The 16658-nt window shown below is 39.0% G+C and overlaps 1 protein-coding gene across 1 annotated transcript in view; it reads right to left on the bottom strand.

The window, feature by feature from the left end:
- nomo (nodal modulator) overlaps positions 1–16658 on the bottom strand; it is a 78825-nt gene that overhangs the window by 42053 nt on the left and 20114 nt on the right. The window contains exons 11-19 of the mRNA XM_048552030.2: positions 14713–14863; positions 14404–14581; positions 13299–13440; positions 10735–10866; positions 10494–10630; positions 7658–7745; positions 5503–5566; positions 5309–5404; positions 1222–1431 (exon numbers count right to left, since the gene is read on the bottom strand). Coding sequence (XP_048407987.1) covers positions 1222–1431; positions 5309–5404; positions 5503–5566; positions 7658–7745; positions 10494–10630; positions 10735–10866; positions 13299–13440; positions 14404–14581; positions 14713–14863 — 1198 coding nt within the window. The remainder of the gene's footprint in view (positions 1–1221; positions 1432–5308; positions 5405–5502; positions 5567–7657; positions 7746–10493; positions 10631–10734; positions 10867–13298; positions 13441–14403; positions 14582–14712; positions 14864–16658) is intronic.

The raw sequence follows: 16658 nt of genomic DNA, 5'->3' as shown, positions 1-16658 counted from the left end.
TGAAACTCGACTGGAAAAGGTTTTACATGTGGACATACAGGGTAAAGCAAGATAATAAAATGTGAGGCTGGATGAACACAGCAGGCCCAGCAGCATCTCAGGAGCTTGTGCTCCTGAGATGCTGCTGGGCCTGCTGTGTTCATCCAGCCTCACATTTTATTATCTTGGATTCTCCAGCATCTGCAGTTCCCATTATCACTGATACAGGGTAAAGCAGCAGGGTTTGCTACAGACTCAGAAGCCTTCATAATCAGTCAGATTGATGCTGCTATCCCAGGCAGAAGAAAGGGCTGCTGGATTGGCCAACCGAACCCATATTTAAGGAAACAAGCATTGTGAAAAATTACAGGCTATGGAACCAGCAAAGGGGACTTTACAATGAGGAGTCCATTCGATTATGCTCAAAGGGTTGAGTGAAGAGGACTTGGTTTAAAAGTACACTGGAAGATTCAACTGAGTGAAGCAAGAATACTCTAATGATATGTTGGGAAAAGTTGGGCATTCATTTTAAGACAACATGTCTCTGGAGAGTGTGGTGTAACATTAAACACAGAATGGGGTGATTCATTGTTTTTACTGGTTAAAAGGGAAATGCCTACTCTGTAGTTTATTATATTGAATGGTTATAAAGTAACACTTAGTCAATGTTGATTTCAGTTTTTGTATTACAGTACAAGTCTTAAAATATGTCTTTTTGTCAGGTGATCCAGAGCAGGTGGGGACTCTGTGTCTGTATTTGATGGAATTTAGAAGTATAAGAGGGACCTCACTGAAACCAACAAAATATAGGAGGCCTGGATAGAGGGGGTTCAGAGATAATGTTTCCACTAGGGGAAGAGACTAGGACGTGAGAATACACCTTACTGTGAAGGAATGACCCTTTGAAACAGAGAAGAGGAGGTATTTCTCAATCTGGAGGACGGCAAATCTGTGGAACTCACTGCCGCAAGAGGCTGTGGAGGCCAAGTCACTCAGTGTAGTTAAGACACAGATCGATAGGTTCTTGATTAATAAGGGGATCAAAGGGGAGAAGGCAGAAGAATGGGGCTGAGAAACACATCAGTCATGGTCGAATGGCAGAACAGACCCAATGGGAATTCAAGTCTGTTTAAAACAGTTGGTCCACAGTAACACTAAATAACTTGCTTGCATATTTATGCTTCTTCGCTTCAACAATCATGGATTATTTAGCTTGTTCTAATAGGCATTAATTAGCATTACCTTGCCCAGTATGAAAACTCATAAAGAAAAGGTCCTTCTAGCTCCTCCACAATTTCCTGGGCAGGAGGCTCTCTCTCCCCTTCCTTTTGGCCCTTCTTCTCGCGCTCTAGTCGACGTGTCTCAATTTCTGCCAGCTGCTGTTCCTGCCGCTGCTCCTGAACTGATTTCAGGGGTCCTAAAACTAAGGCTGGCTCACTATCTATAGAAGACCTAGGGAAGCGAAGAAATGAGTACAATGAAATCAACACAAATATTAGCAATTATTTCAAATCAACGGAGGGTACTCACTGATTTGCAGCAGACAATAATTAAGCACCTGCAAAAGATTTTTACATCTCTAATGGCTCTATAGCAAGTGGCATTTCAATACCTGAAGACTGTTGTACTCAAGAGCACTTTACATTTAATCAGGAGCAAGTGTGCAGAGCCCTCCAGTCAAGTGAGTAGAGCGTTCCATTCCCTCTTCATCCATTTGACTCAACGATGCCACACACTGATGCGATAGCATCTGTCTTATCATTAACATATACTCTGCAGAGTTCATACTCACACGTTACAATTAGCCTGAGTTAAAAGGCCTGTCATCAAAACTAATGTTAATTCTAAGATGGTGAAGCAGCTTCTTTCACCTTCAGGTAGTGGCCTAGCATCAGCGCTCGGAGCTGAAACAATAGCAATTTCCAGTTATCTAACATTAACAGGGATAAGTTTGGCGCAAAGGGCATGAATAGCACAGAATTCTTAAAAATGCATTCAGAAGAACTTTTATTAAAATCTGCTCAGGGGCAGACTGGATAAGGAAGAGCGGTGTGGATATGTTAAGAGACAATTGTGTCTGACTAAATCAACTGATTTTCAGAGGAGGTAACCAGGAGCATTGATAAGGTCAGCACGCTTTATATAGACTGCACAGAATTTAACAAGACTCCTGACAGGACTCAAAACGGCAGACTGACCAGAAAATTAAAATCTAAAACCTCATGGGGCCCGAGGGAAAGAGGCGAGTTGGAACCAAAATTGGCTCAACAGCAAGAAACAAAAGTCAACGGCCAACAGGTATTTTTGAGACTGAAAGGCTGATTCTAATGGAATTCCTCAGGACTCAGCAAAGCGTCTCTTGTTTTTTTTTGAAGTATTTAACAACAATTTAGACTTTCACGTAGTTCGCTGATGATTTGAAAATTGGCCGCATGGTTAATGCTAGGGAAGTAAGCTGCAAACTGAGACAAGATATCAATAGACCAGACAGGTGGGCAGAAATTTGTTCATTTAAATTCATCCATGGGATGAGGGCATCACTGGCCATTCTTAATTTCCCAGAGGGCAGTTAAGAGTCAACCACTTAATGTGGGTCTGGAGTTACATGTAGTCCATAGCAGGTGAGGGGGGCAATTTTCTTCCCTAGAAGAACCAAACGGGATTTTCCAACAATTGACAATTGGTTCATTGTCATCATTAGCCTCTTAATTCTAGATTTATATTGAATTCAAATTCTACCATTTTCCGTGGCAGAAATTGAACTCTGGTCTCCAGAACATTACAAGGGTCTTCTGGATTAACAGCCCAGTGATAATATCACCAGGCCATCACCTCCCCTAGCAACGTAGCAAATGGGATCCAATCCAGCGAAGTCTGAAGTCATTTATTTGAGGAAGCTAAACAATACAACGGAATAAATACACAATAAAGGATAAGATTCTGGTTAAGGAGGCATACAGGGTCATTTGCTTTATTGGCTAAGGCACAGAACATAAGAGCGGAAGGATGATGCTAAAATGAATGCAACATTAGGAAGACCATTGCTGGAACAGTCCACGTCAAAGGACCTATCACACTCGACTGGGTACAGAGGAGATTGATAAGGATGCTGCCAGGAATGAAGAATTTTAGCAATGAGGAAGGATTGGGATTATCTTCTTTGGAAAGCTGTGGGGTAATCTGATTGAGGTGAATAGAGTGATGAGGAACCTAGATAGAGAGGACATGAAGGAACTGCTTCTGTTAGCAGGTCAATAACCAGAGGCATTAGATTTTAAACAACTGGCTGAAAGGTCTGAGGGAAGTTGAGAAATGCTGTTTTTCACCCAAGCAAGGTGTTACTCTGAAACCCACACAAGGTGGAGAGCTAAACTTTCATCTCACTTCCAAATAAAATTTGGGCATACACTTGAGGCACAAAGATGCACAGGCCTGTAGAAGGTGAAAATCTAGAAGGTGAAGATCCAGAAGGTGAAATGGCCCCTGTCATGCAGCAATTCTCTGTTTCAGGGATGCTCCAGGTTAAAATTAACATGGAAATGTTTGAACAATCAGGGGCATTACAATTCAAGATGAAGTCAGCTTCCTTCATCTATTCTCACTCTAGTAATGAAACTGACACATTGTTGAGCTTGGGGATAGGTCTCTCCGAGACCTTTTCAGTAAGGCACGGGCTGACTATCCCTTTCTAAAGAAAAACTGAACTATTCGATATGTACTGGGGGCAGCCACAAACACAAATGTAATACTGATCTGTCCGTGCATATCTGAAATGCTAATTTCCAACTCTAATAATGCAACACAGTCTGCATTTTGTTAAAAACATCCCACATGAAACTAAATGTGAGCATTCCTGCCAAGCCAAATCTTTGTGCAGAGCACAAGTCCTGGCAGCCCTTTACCTGGTTTAATAGGATATCACAGTTCACATACGAGCAATGGAAATCATAATATTTTCCATCAGCTATTCTCTCCACAGTGGAAACAGTACAAAGGCTTATCATTTCCAACAGGGCATGAAGTTGGCTTGATGGGTTGGCACTGGAATGGTGTAAAGCCATGGGCTTCCAAGGTTTATAACACTGAAACCAACAGCAAAACCTTCAAAGCATGATCAGGTTAGCTCCCTAAAATTATACCAAGCTCCGTTCATTATAGAAAACCCTTTTCTAATAAGATATTCAACTCTTAACCCTTGTCTAATTAAGTTAATCATCACACCAATACACATAGATATAAACATATCTTAAACCGTTAACACATGACTTGTCTTTCCTCTTTCCTCGACCCCAATTAACCAGCTTTGCTTTTCGAGCATCTTGTATTTTTATTCCTAAAAACCTACATTTTGAAAAAGAAGTTTCAACAATTCAGTTCTCAGTAAAACATTATGATATTTCTGACATTTCACTGGCAATGCTCTGGAGAATACATTTACAATGCAGACAATGAAGAACTGCAGAATCTGGAGATCTGAAATAAATAGAAACAGAAATTGCGAAGAAACTCTGGCAGCATCACTGGGGAGAAAACACAGTTAACGTTTCAAGTTCAGTGACCTCTCCTTCAGAACCATTCTTTGAATCACTGGACTCGAAACATTACTCTGTTCTTTTGACACTCATTTATAATTAGGAATAGGTTCTATTAATTGCTTCAGATTTTTCTTGACCAATTTGCACATTTACTACCCACCCCAAAATCCGCTTGTGATGGTAGTTACGACCCTTCTCAAGCCAATGTAGTCCTTGCGATGAAGATACTGACACAATGTTGTTTGAATTTTGACTCAGCAGCAATGCAAATTCTCTGCTCCAACAACACAGCAAAAATGTCAAAATGCCAAATGCACACTAAAAGGTAAATGACTATTCCCCCTTCTCAGCCACTGTATTGACTGTATACACTATACATTTCTCCTCTAAAGTTTAATTTATTTTAATTACTCAGTGTTTATGTATAGTGTCAGCAGGCTCAGAGATCAAGAGTGCACACAGTAACGAGCCAGATATGAAAAAAGACAGATGGAACAGGGCCTGTTATACATTTAGCTGTAATACAAGGACAAAAACATGGACCCAATGCTAAAATATCCATTAGATAAAAGTATTGTTGATGCAGTAATTCTGAAATAAAGGTAGCAAATGCTGAAGAATCTCAGCAGGTCTGGCAGCATCAGTGGAGACAGAAACAGTTAATATTTAAAATCCAAGGACTCTCCTTCAGAACTCCAACTAAAATATCCGTTATTACTTTCTCAAGATCATTTTTTAAGGCAAGAGTAATGGTGTCACATAACTTGATTATAGCTGCAATTGTTCACTCTTACCTGATAGTGACTGTTACATCCATCAATTTGTCTGTTACTATAGTACCAAGTGCACGGTGTCGAATCGCTGTTAGGGTTAGAATGGTGGGTGCCGCTCTAACAAACAAATAACAGGACGAAATTTATGAGACCTAATGCAACTGCTCATTAATATAATGATGTTGCACAAGAAAGGAGGCGGCTTAAATGCTTACGTGTCATAGATGTAATGCTCATGTTCAAACTGATGGCAAGAACGAGGAGTCACTTTATAGGCACCTGATGGAAGAAACGAGCACATTAAGTGATTTACCCTGCTTTCTTTCTCCTCTTTAGGAAATGTACATGTTTGACAATGAGTGGAAAATATATAAACTCAGCTGAACAAATCTGCACCTCAATTAATAAATTGCAAATATAAAAAGGGCTTGCTCAGACCAAACAATAACCAAAAAAATGGGAAGAGGAGGAGGATTTATAGCACATAGTTCAAACATAAAAGCAACAGGTTTTGGTAAGACCAAGTAATCACTGACATTTTGTTTTCATAAATTATCATGAGATTATAATTATTAAATTAAACATATTTCCAAAAATTCAATGTCATGAGTTGATTCTTGCATTATAATACTCACTATGGGCCATTAAACCTGCTTCCAAGAATGACTTTTATAAGTAATTTTCTGGTAAGGTATACTAGCCTTTTCCACACACCATGTGTGGTTCCCTCACTCATCTGCTCTAAGAAAACAAGTAAATCTCCAACAATTATTTATTTAGCATTGCTGAAAAAGACAAATATTATTGAAGATTTTCATCTTGAACTCATCACAATTTGAATGAGTACCAAAAAGGGGAAACTCAACATTTATACTGTTTGAAAGGATTGGTTGCCAAGTAGACTGCGACTGGTAGAGGTGTTGCCATGGAGAATGTAGCAATTAGTGATGATTGACAGTTAATTGCCAGGTTTGGTTCAATTTCATACTAGACAGGTTCATTCTCATCGGTCTGGCCATTGCCCTGAGAAATTAACCAGCAAGTCACCTACTTTGTTGAGTGAAAACAGACACTGTATGAGCCCATGTTCTTTCTTTTGCAAAGAATGAAGCAATATGTATGCGGCACACTGCAGCCTGCCTGTCAATCCTAAATTGGTTGTTAGTATAATTCCTCAGTATTACTGCTCATATCCTAAATGGCCAGCTCTGGAGATTTCCAAAGATTCATCCTTAGCTCCTTTCTCTGTACAATACTCTTCATTAAACTAGTCCAAATGCATCAGCCTCCACATGTACAGAAAAGTTCTGAACAAGGGTCACCAGACCTGAAGCGGTAACCTTTTTTATCTTCACAAATGCTACCAGGCCTGCTGAGTTTTCCCAGCAACTTTGTTTTTGTTCCTGATTTACAGCATCCGTAGTTCTTTCAGTTTTTATAGAACTTTTATTATGTTCAATTCAGCAATCTTCACTTTTTTCTGATTTATTAAGTTTAGTTTGCAATGTTTCTGTGCTGCAAATTATAGTGGTTTGCTTTAATAATCTCATCTGCTCAACAATTGTGATGGAACATAAATTTTTCCAACTGAACACAGGGAAAGCTAAGGTTATTATCTGCAGCCCAAAGCCTCACTGTATATTTATGACTGGACACAGCTGATTTTATACCCAAGTGAACCTGTGTCCATAAACCCAGCATCCATTGCCAACACATTTCTGCATTACTGTCAATTATCACTTTTACCTTACTTCCATTGATGCTGAAACCCTTTATAATGCCTTCATTTCCACTAGATTCTATTTTTATTCAATACTCTCTTTCCAACATTTATGTTGAATTCCAATCATCCAATATTCTGAGAATTGTGCCCTGATCCACATTAAGTGCCATAGTCTCAGAAATCAGATGCTCCATGATCTATTTTTGTTTTAAATAACTATCCAATGCATTGGTGTCCTGTATACCCACTTGCTTTGTCCCATGGTTGGTGATCAGCTTGTATTTTCTTTGGTTCCAGTATCTAACTAGAATCCCTTGCCATTCTACACTGTTTCCATCCATCTCGTTAAGCAAAATTTAACCTCTCCTGTTGATTCTTGAGATTCTTCTTCCTCTGTGAAGTGCCTTGCACTACTTTTTTTATGCAAAGCACACAACATCAATGCTCATTGTGTTCTAACAGCCTCAGTATAATCTTCGGGTTACATGCAGCATTAAGGAGGCAGAGAGGTCTGCAGCACAGAAAAATGTCCTTCAGCCCATCAAGTCTGTGCTGGTAAAGTGGAAAGCCTTTGAAAGGCACTTAATTAACTCTGAGCCAAGAACTAAACAAACAAACAAACAAAGTAAATCACTCAGATTTTGTACCTGGTTTAGAAAGACAAAATCTATTCACGCCTTTTGTGAGATTATATACACCAACATTTTCTGGGCCACTTCCATCCTGGTAAAATTCCTGAATGGTGACAGAAAGGAACATCTATTTTTAAATATACGGTTGAAGACAATGTGATATACTGCCTCTAATCCACACACATTATAGCAAAGGCAAAATCAATCTAATGCAGTGCCTCAGAAGTGACATTCTCACATATTTAAATCAGTCATTGGGAGTATGTCTATCATTAAATATATACACTAGAGACTTATAAAACACCTCTCATTGCTTTGCTGTTCTTTCACATTAATATATTTTAATGGTATGCAAAGGATGAGGCACATACCATGATTAATAAATTAACAATGAAGTACTAGTCTGGTGTTAATCTGCTTGTCTAAAATAAAACATTTGAGATTTTATTCAAGAAGTTAGGAATTAGACCAAAAACAGTTTCTTTGCAAAAGTATTGAAGCAGTTTTGTAAAAACCTCAGAGGATAATGCAAATGATATCCTAAACAAAAGGAAATTCAACAAAAACTCATGAGAAAAGAAATAGAATGACTTACAAAGTGCTTGAAACTAGATGCTTATGTGTGCGTCCACACAGAACAGTGTTTCCTACTTTATTTTCAAAAATGGTTCACCAAATTACAGAATATAATGCGGGACAAAATTAATTTAAGACTTTGACAAATGGATGCTCATTTTAAAAAATGCCACAGGAATTTAATTTTGATATTGTAGCAAAAGCGTTCATGAGGGTAGAGCAGCTAATGTAGTCTGCAGGGACTTTGGAAAAGCTTTTAACAAAGTTCCACATAATTGGATTTTTTTTCGCAAAGTTTGCATTCGTGGAATTAAGAGACAGCAGTAGATTTGATACAAAGTGACAGGAAACAAATAGCGGTGAGTAGCTGGAGGCAGAACAGAGAAGGCCCGTTCCTGTGCTGGACTGTTTTATGTTCTCTGTTACTAGGCTGATACCATGTACAGAGGGACTGTCTTATGAAGACAGGTTCAGTAAATTAGGCTTGTAATCATTGGAAGATAGAAAAATGAGCAGTGATCTTTTTGAAACATACAAGATTCCTACTGTACTTAACAGGTTAGGTGCAGAAAGGACGCTTCGCCTCTGGGAGTGTTTAGGAATTCAGGCATGCAATCTCAGAATAAGGAGTCACACTTTTAAGACAGAGATGAGTATGAATTTCTTCGCTCAGAGGGTAGTGAATCTATGAAAATCTTTACCAGACAGGGTTGTAGAGATTGGCTCATTAAGTATAGTCAAGGCTGAAAAAGACAGATTTTTAGTCAGTAAGGGAATGGAGGGCTAAGGGGAAAAGGCAAGAAAGTGGAGTTAAGCATTATCAGATCAGACATGATCTCACTGAACGCAGAGCAGCCTCGAGGGGCTGAATGGCCTACTTTTGCTCCTATGCTTTACGATCAGATGATTTTTAAATTGGCAGCAAGTAAATGGAGGGACTCCCCTGGGATCGGGGTTAAGACCCTTACTTTCCTAACATATTTTAGTGGCCTAGACATTGCAGTACAGGGCACTATTTCACAATCTGTAGATAACGCAAAACCTGGAAGCATTGTGAACTATAGGCTGGATGGCAAAAGACTTCAAAAGAAGTCAAAAAACTCAGGTGAAATTGGTGGACAACTGGTAGATGGAATTTAAGCAAAGAAGTGCGAAGCAAGTAATTTTGATAAGAACGACAAGAAGAAACATAAAATGCAGGATACTATTCCAAAGTAGGCACAGTAGCAGAGGAACCTGGGTGTATTGATGGATAATTCATTGAAGCTGGTAGGACAGGCTGTTAAGATGGCATACAGGATCCTGAGCTTTATAAAGGGGGGCATACAGTGTAAAAACAAGGACTTTATCAAAATTGTACAAAACACTGGTGCAGCTTCAACTGGAGGACTGTCTCCAACTTTGGTCAACCAACTTTAAGAAGGACAGAAAGGCATTTGATAAGGTGCAAAAATGATTCACAAGAACAGCTCCAGAGATGAGGAACTTCAGCCAGATGGATACAGTGGAGAAACTGATATTAGTCACTTTGGAAAACAGAAGATGAAGAGGAGATCTGATAAAGGTGTCCAAAATTATGAGCTCACTGAACAGAGTAGACAGGGAGCAACTGTTCCCATTATGACCGAGTTGCTCACTGCTGTCCTTATTTTGTATGTTTGTACCCATGTCCATATCCTTGAAAAATCAAGAATCAGAGGATACTGATATAAAGGCATTAGCAAAATAAGTAATGGCCATATGAGAGTGGTTAGGATGTAGAATGCACTACATGCAGGTGTGGAAGAGGCTGGGTCAATCTGGCCTTTCTAAAAACTGTGGTTACAGTGGGAAAGACAGGAGGTTGGCACCAAGCAACTGCCATTGCAGATGGCTAGTATGGACTCAATGGGTCAAATGGCCCCTTCAAAACAGTAAGCATTCTGTAATTCTAAGGCTACCTTAAAAGATAAATAAGTACAATGTTTTGTTTTTTGCACTGATTCACGAGCTTCGAGAATCACGTGTGAGACTAGCATTTATTGCCTATTCCTAAATGCATTTGAGATCACAAACATAAGAGAATAGCCAAGAATGAGCAACATCTATAAAGCTGCCACGGGGTAGTCAGGGGGAACAGGACACACTCTAAAATCATAATAATTAAAAAGATGGAATGTAAGTAATTATTATGCAGAAGTCTTTTATAAAAATAATAGCAGTTCTATTGTATAGGTATACAGTACGTATGCAAGCCTTTCCCAAAAATGATCCTCCTTTGCATTACATTTCTTACCAATGTGATTGCGTGTGAGAGTGAGCATCGGAGCATGTAACCTGTCTGTCTAAATTCTATCCCAGTGAAATCTTGATCCACAACCTCCAGCTCAAATGATCGATTTTTCCAGCACCATTCTTCATGGATAATGTTCACTATAAAAACCAACAACATTTCCAATCAGCTTCATTTGATTAAGCCCGATGCTCATTAACATCCATAAAGAAATAATGGCATATCAAAAGAATGAAATTATTACCCTTGTATTTGCCAGGCAAAATATTATTAAAAGTGAATGACGCCGAGTCTGCACCTCCTGAGAGCTGCATGCTTTGTTTGTCACTATGACGACTCAAAGGTTGAAGGGTCACAGCAAGATCGTTGCAGGAATCTTAATAAAGAAAACAGTGAGAGACCACCTCATTAAAAAAAGTGACAAAAAGCATGAAACAAAACCTTGACACCCAGTGCTGAACCATTCAGCTAATCCATTTAAAAAGTGTAACTTTTTTTTCCTGGGCATTAACAGAAACATAGATTCAACACAAACACAAAAGTACAACAGCTTCCATATCGCAAAGACTAACACTGGAGTATATCTGAACAATCAAGACCTGGACATCAAGGACAACTGTAAGATTGTATATACGTTCATCAACCACCACTCTCCAACATGTACACTGAACAGTGATTCTGCTCACCACACCAATACAGCGCTTTATAAATGTTTGACCACCTGCTGTATTGGAAAACTATAATAATGTTTTAAATGTTTACAAAACCATGAATCACTTGTTTATGCACAGAAATCATTTAAGGAAAAACAAGTGAAACAAAGCTGTATGATTTATGATAGGAATATGAAATTACAGCAACTCCCACTGCATGTCAGGCTACTGTACAGTTCCATACTGTCAGTCTGCCCTCGTTTAGAATTTTACGCCATATGGCTAAGTGGTAAAATTAGAGAATTTGTAAATATTTTCTAGGCTTTAAAGCATTACATTTTCTTTGTTGTGCAGGGGTAGCAACGTATAGCTGTGATGTGGAGAGAGAGAAAAACGAAAGCAACATTCCAGGTCAAACACAACTGTTCTTTAGATCTGAGATAACAAGGCGAAGAGATGGATGAACACAACAGGCCAAGCAGCATCAGAGGAACACGAAAGCTGACGTTTCAGGTCTAGGCCCTTCTTCAGAAAGAAGGGTCTTTTCCGAAGCAAGTCTCGGCCCGAAACATCAGCCTTCCTGCTCCTCTGATGCTGCTTGGCCTGCTGTATTCATCCAGCTCTACACCTTGTTATCTCAGATTCTCCAGCATCTGCAGTTCCTATTATCTCTTCTTTGGAACTGTTCTGCAGAATTTGAAGAATCATATTGAACCAAAAATCAACATTGTTTCTCTTTCCACAGATGCTACCAGACCTGCTGTATTTTTCCAACAGCTTTTTTACATTTCAGATTTGCAGCATCCAAAGCATTTTACTCTGTCAATGATTCTGCATGGTTCACAGCTTTGTACCTATCTCTTTGCAATTCTTAAATTTGGGAATTTGATTTTAATAGTCTGTTAAACAATGAAGATACAAGAAAAACAAAGATGAAACCACTAAGATGGCAGAAAGTGTTAGTGCTAGTGACTGGCACGATAAAGATTCATTATGCCCATGATCTCACGTGGACTGAGTCTTGTTGGCCTGCCCCTTTAAATCTCCTTGCGTGATGTGGTGTCAGATTTTGCTTCTGCACATTTTATGATGTTAAATGTAAATATAAACACACACAGTGTTGCAGTTTAGTTTTGTTTAGTACTTTTTGGTTAAAGTTGTCAAACCTAAACAAAAATTCCCATTTCAATTTGTTGTTGTTTTCCAGATAATGGAGATGATGTCAATCAACATCAAAACAACACCCACCACGTAAAGTTATCACAAGGTAATCGCAATAAGTAAACATATATAGCACACAATTAGTACCAAGGTAAGTGTTTTCTAATGAACTTGTTCAGAGATGTTTCATGTCTTTGGAGCAGGTGGGATTTGAATCTGGGTCACCGGGCTCAGAGACAGGGACGCTACCACTGCCCTCCTTGGTACCAGGCTAAATGAATCAAGTTCTCCTCATGATCAATTGTGATTGAACAGTTTTCTGAGATGGCAGCTTCTATGTTTAGGAAAATCATTAATTTTATCACAAGTAAACTTAAGAGAACAATGCACCAATTTAAGAACACAGCAATCAGCACTCTCCCACAATTTGAGATAACAAGGTATAGAGCTGGATAAACACACCAGGCCAAGCAGCAGAGGAGCAGGAAAACTGGCATTTCGGCTGAAGAAGGGTCTAGGCCTGAAATGTCAGCTTTCCTGCTCCTCTGATGCTGCTTCACCTGCTGTATTCATCCAGCTCTACACCTTGTTATCTCAGATTCTTCAGCATCTGCAGTTCCTACTATCACCTATCCTGCAGTTTTCTGAGTTTCATAGGGATGAAGAAAAAAGTGTGGGGAATTCATATAGCAACAATGATTTGCACTTCTCCTGGAGCATTTCCAACTAGTGACAGTACATTTGAACAACATTTCAAATATTTTATCACTTGTAAAACCAAATTTAAGTAGTTACACCAGTGTAGGTCTGGGAGAAGGAGAGCAACACAAGAGTTTACAATCTTTACCTCACTGAAAGGAATACTGACCAAAGCTATGAATATAAAAGGAAAGACTAGTTATAATTACAAGTGAGGCTCTGTTCATCAAAAAACAAACACCAAAATCACAGGAGACTAATCCAACTTACACACAGCCTGCAAACACCTACTTACCCAAACAGTGTACTTTTCCAGTCACAGATGCCATAAACTGGGTGAATGATAGATCCATAATGGGTGCATTTGTAACTGTGACAGTTTGAACCTTTGGCTTCAGAGCAAGTCCTGCTTTTGCTTCCATTTCACTGACCATCACCTATTGAATTCATAATCAGTTAGACCAATACAAATACTATGCTAAACAGTGGGTATGTGGAATTCTTCATCCACCATTAACACTATTTCTGTAACCTCAATCTTAGTATTTTCCAAACTCCTCAGATACTTTGTAATATGCAGTATGCAAAACCACAGTGAAACATCTAAACTAAGAAGGGAAAAACAGTATAATGAGAAAAGATAAAAATCCTATTTATTCACTAGACTGCAGTTATTTTACAGAGAATCCCAGCTCTTTTGACAGCCTGCATTAGCCAATGTAAAGATTCTAAGGTCTCAATTTCAAATACATGGTGAGTTAGCGCAACGCAGTTGAGTGTCAGTCAGGGTGTTTTAATTGGCCCTAGCCCCATAACCTGGGAGAGAACAAGCAGCGATTATTCCTGTCTCCAACTCTATCTAATCGTCTCTGTTGGAAAGCACATTCGTGTGGACAGCAGTGGAGGAGTGGACAAAACTCATTTTGATACCTACACAGAGAATATCCTGCCAACATTCACCATATACAACTAAACTTGAAAAATATTGACAATGTAGCACTGGAAATATTTTCAACACTATAAATGTTTACCACATGTGCATGGGTGAATATGCTATTTAGGCAGTTAGAATGCTAGGCTTACACTGATTTCAGCTAAATGATCACATTAAACAACGAAGCAGACAGCTTTAAATTCAATCTATACACAATTATGGCTTTTTAATATTTTCATATAATCTAGTGGACACAATTTTCCTTACAGACTGGACTGGATCAAGATCCTACATAAGGACAGACCTACAAATGAAAAGAAGAACGACATTTTGACAATAAATCAATAGGGCCTCTAAGTTTACAAAGCAAAGATAAAGCTCCTAAAATGATGCTGCCCCCTTTCATTCAAATACATAAATAATTTCAGATAATCACTGAACAGATTAAATAATATATTTATTTCACCTGAATGATATAGGTTCCTGCTTTTGCTTGGAAACAGAATGATCCGTGAGAATCCGTTTCTGTTATAACTGGTGAAGCCTTATCCTTACTTTGGGTGACCATTGCTAATTTATACTTGTTTGTTGGTTTTAGTCCTTCAGGGAACCGTTTGACAGCCACTTGCCCACAGACACTAAAGCTGTAAAGCAATGGAGAAACGATACAATGTTTTGTTGAAACTAGCTTCGAGACAAATAATATAGTGATGGAAAAGCCAGATGAATACTTATACATATAGTGCATATTCCACTTGCTGTTGTAACTTCCTACCTTATAGCCACGATATCTGCCAATTGAGGTGTATTAGGGGCGATCTTCACAGTAACCGGTTCAAAGAAGATGTGTTCCTTCTGTGTATTAATGGAGTATGTGCCTGCTGTCATGTTTTCAAGTCTGAATGAGCCATCTGCCTTTGTGGTTACTATATAATAAAGAAGAAAGCGGATAAACATGCAAGCATTGCAGGGGCTGAAAGCAACAGTCTTTGTAATTTGGATTTGCATGTAGTGCATAATTTTCTTCTGGAAATGTCATTCTGCCAGCTTTATTTCACTGATTTTATGCTGTGGTGTGATAATCAGTCACTTTAAAACCTGCTGATATAGAAAATCTAAAGCAGAAATCCCCATGCCATCAATTTAAACACAAACAGGTCTTGGCATTAAGGGTATAGCCATGCCACAACAGTTGTAACAAAATATTTGGGATAATTTCATTCAGAGTCTAAGAGTAATTTGGAGGCCAGCTTATTCCTCGTAATTTTATGCAACCAAATAGTGCTGCTTACAAAACCCTACAGACAGCACACATATGTCTCTGACTCACACGTGATCACTTGTAGAACAGCTAACAGGAACAGACTGACAGATTCCTGAAATATAACATCAATAGAACTGAACCCACGCCCCCTAGCTCGTTGATAAGCAACGTACAGACAATTTACTGACACTATTCCATGCAAAAATACCTTCAGAATTAACTATTTCAGTTTTTATTCAGGTGTCTAACTCACAAACACAATTAAAGAGTCTACAGTGAATGACTGAGGTTTGTTTTTATTCTTATTTCAGAAATTTAAAAGAGTCAAAGTGTGTTTTAGAAAATCTTTTTGGATTGCGAAGGTTTTCTTTTTAAAACAGACTTTTTTTTCCCCTCCAAGAAGTCGTGTTTTTGTTCTAGAGAGTCCTATACGTGGTCAGCTCTGGAGAAGATTTTTCCTTGCTTATTGAAGAGGAAACATTTTTGTTCAGTTAATCAGCTAAATGGTTGATTTTATTTAATTTTATATGTTTGATATATATTTTAGATTTTTTTTCCATTTTAACATTATTTTCTGTAGGTAGTGAAAGGTTCTGGATGTGAGTTTGCTCGCTGAGCTGGAAGGTTTGTTTTCACCATTCGTCACCATTCTAGGTAACATCATCAGTGAGCCTCCGACGAAGCGCTGGTGTTATGTCCCGCTTTCTATTTATCTGGTTAGGTTTCCTTGGGTTGGTGATGTCATTTCCTGTGTTGGTGATGTCATTTCCTGTTCTTTTTCTCAGGGGATGGTAGATTGGCTCCAAGTCAATGTGCTTGTTGATGGAGTTCCAGTCGGAATGCCATGTTTCTAGGAATTCTCGTGCGTGTCTCTGTTTGGCTTGTCCTAGGATGGATGTGTTGTCCCAATCAAAGTGGTGTCCTTCCTCATCTGTATGTAAGGATACGAGCGATAGTGGGTCATGTCGTCTTGTGGCTAGTTGATGTTCATGTATCATGGTGGCTAGCTTTCTGCCAGTTTGTCCAATGTAGTGTTTGTCACAGTTCTTGCGAAGTATTTTGTAGATGACGTTTGTTTTGCTTGTTGTCTGTATAGGGTCTTTTAAGTTCATTAGCTGCTGTTTTAGTGTGTTGGTGGGTTTGTGGGCTACCCTGATGCCAAGGGGTCCGAGTAGTCTGGCAGTCATTTCGGAAATGTCTTTGATGTAGGGGAGAGTGGATATGGTTTCTGAGCCCGTTTTGTCTGTTTGTTTGGGTTTGTTGCTGAGAAATCGGCGGACTGTGTTCATAGGGTACCCATTCTTTTTGAATACACTGTATAGGTGATTTTCTACTGCTCTGCGTAGTTCCTCTGTGCTGCAGTGTGTGGTGGCTCGTTGGAATAATGTTCTAATGCAGCTTCGTTTGTGGGTGTTGGGATGGTTGCTCCTGTAGTTCAGTATTTGATCTGTATGTGT

This window comes from Stegostoma tigrinum, chromosome 23 (genome assembly GCF_030684315.1).
Source record: "Stegostoma tigrinum isolate sSteTig4 chromosome 23, sSteTig4.hap1, whole genome shotgun sequence".
Taxonomy (NCBI): Eukaryota; Metazoa; Chordata; class Chondrichthyes; order Orectolobiformes; family Stegostomatidae; genus Stegostoma; species Stegostoma tigrinum.
Note: the sequence above shows the minus strand (reverse complement) of the source record. Positions and strands in the feature narration are given on the sequence as shown.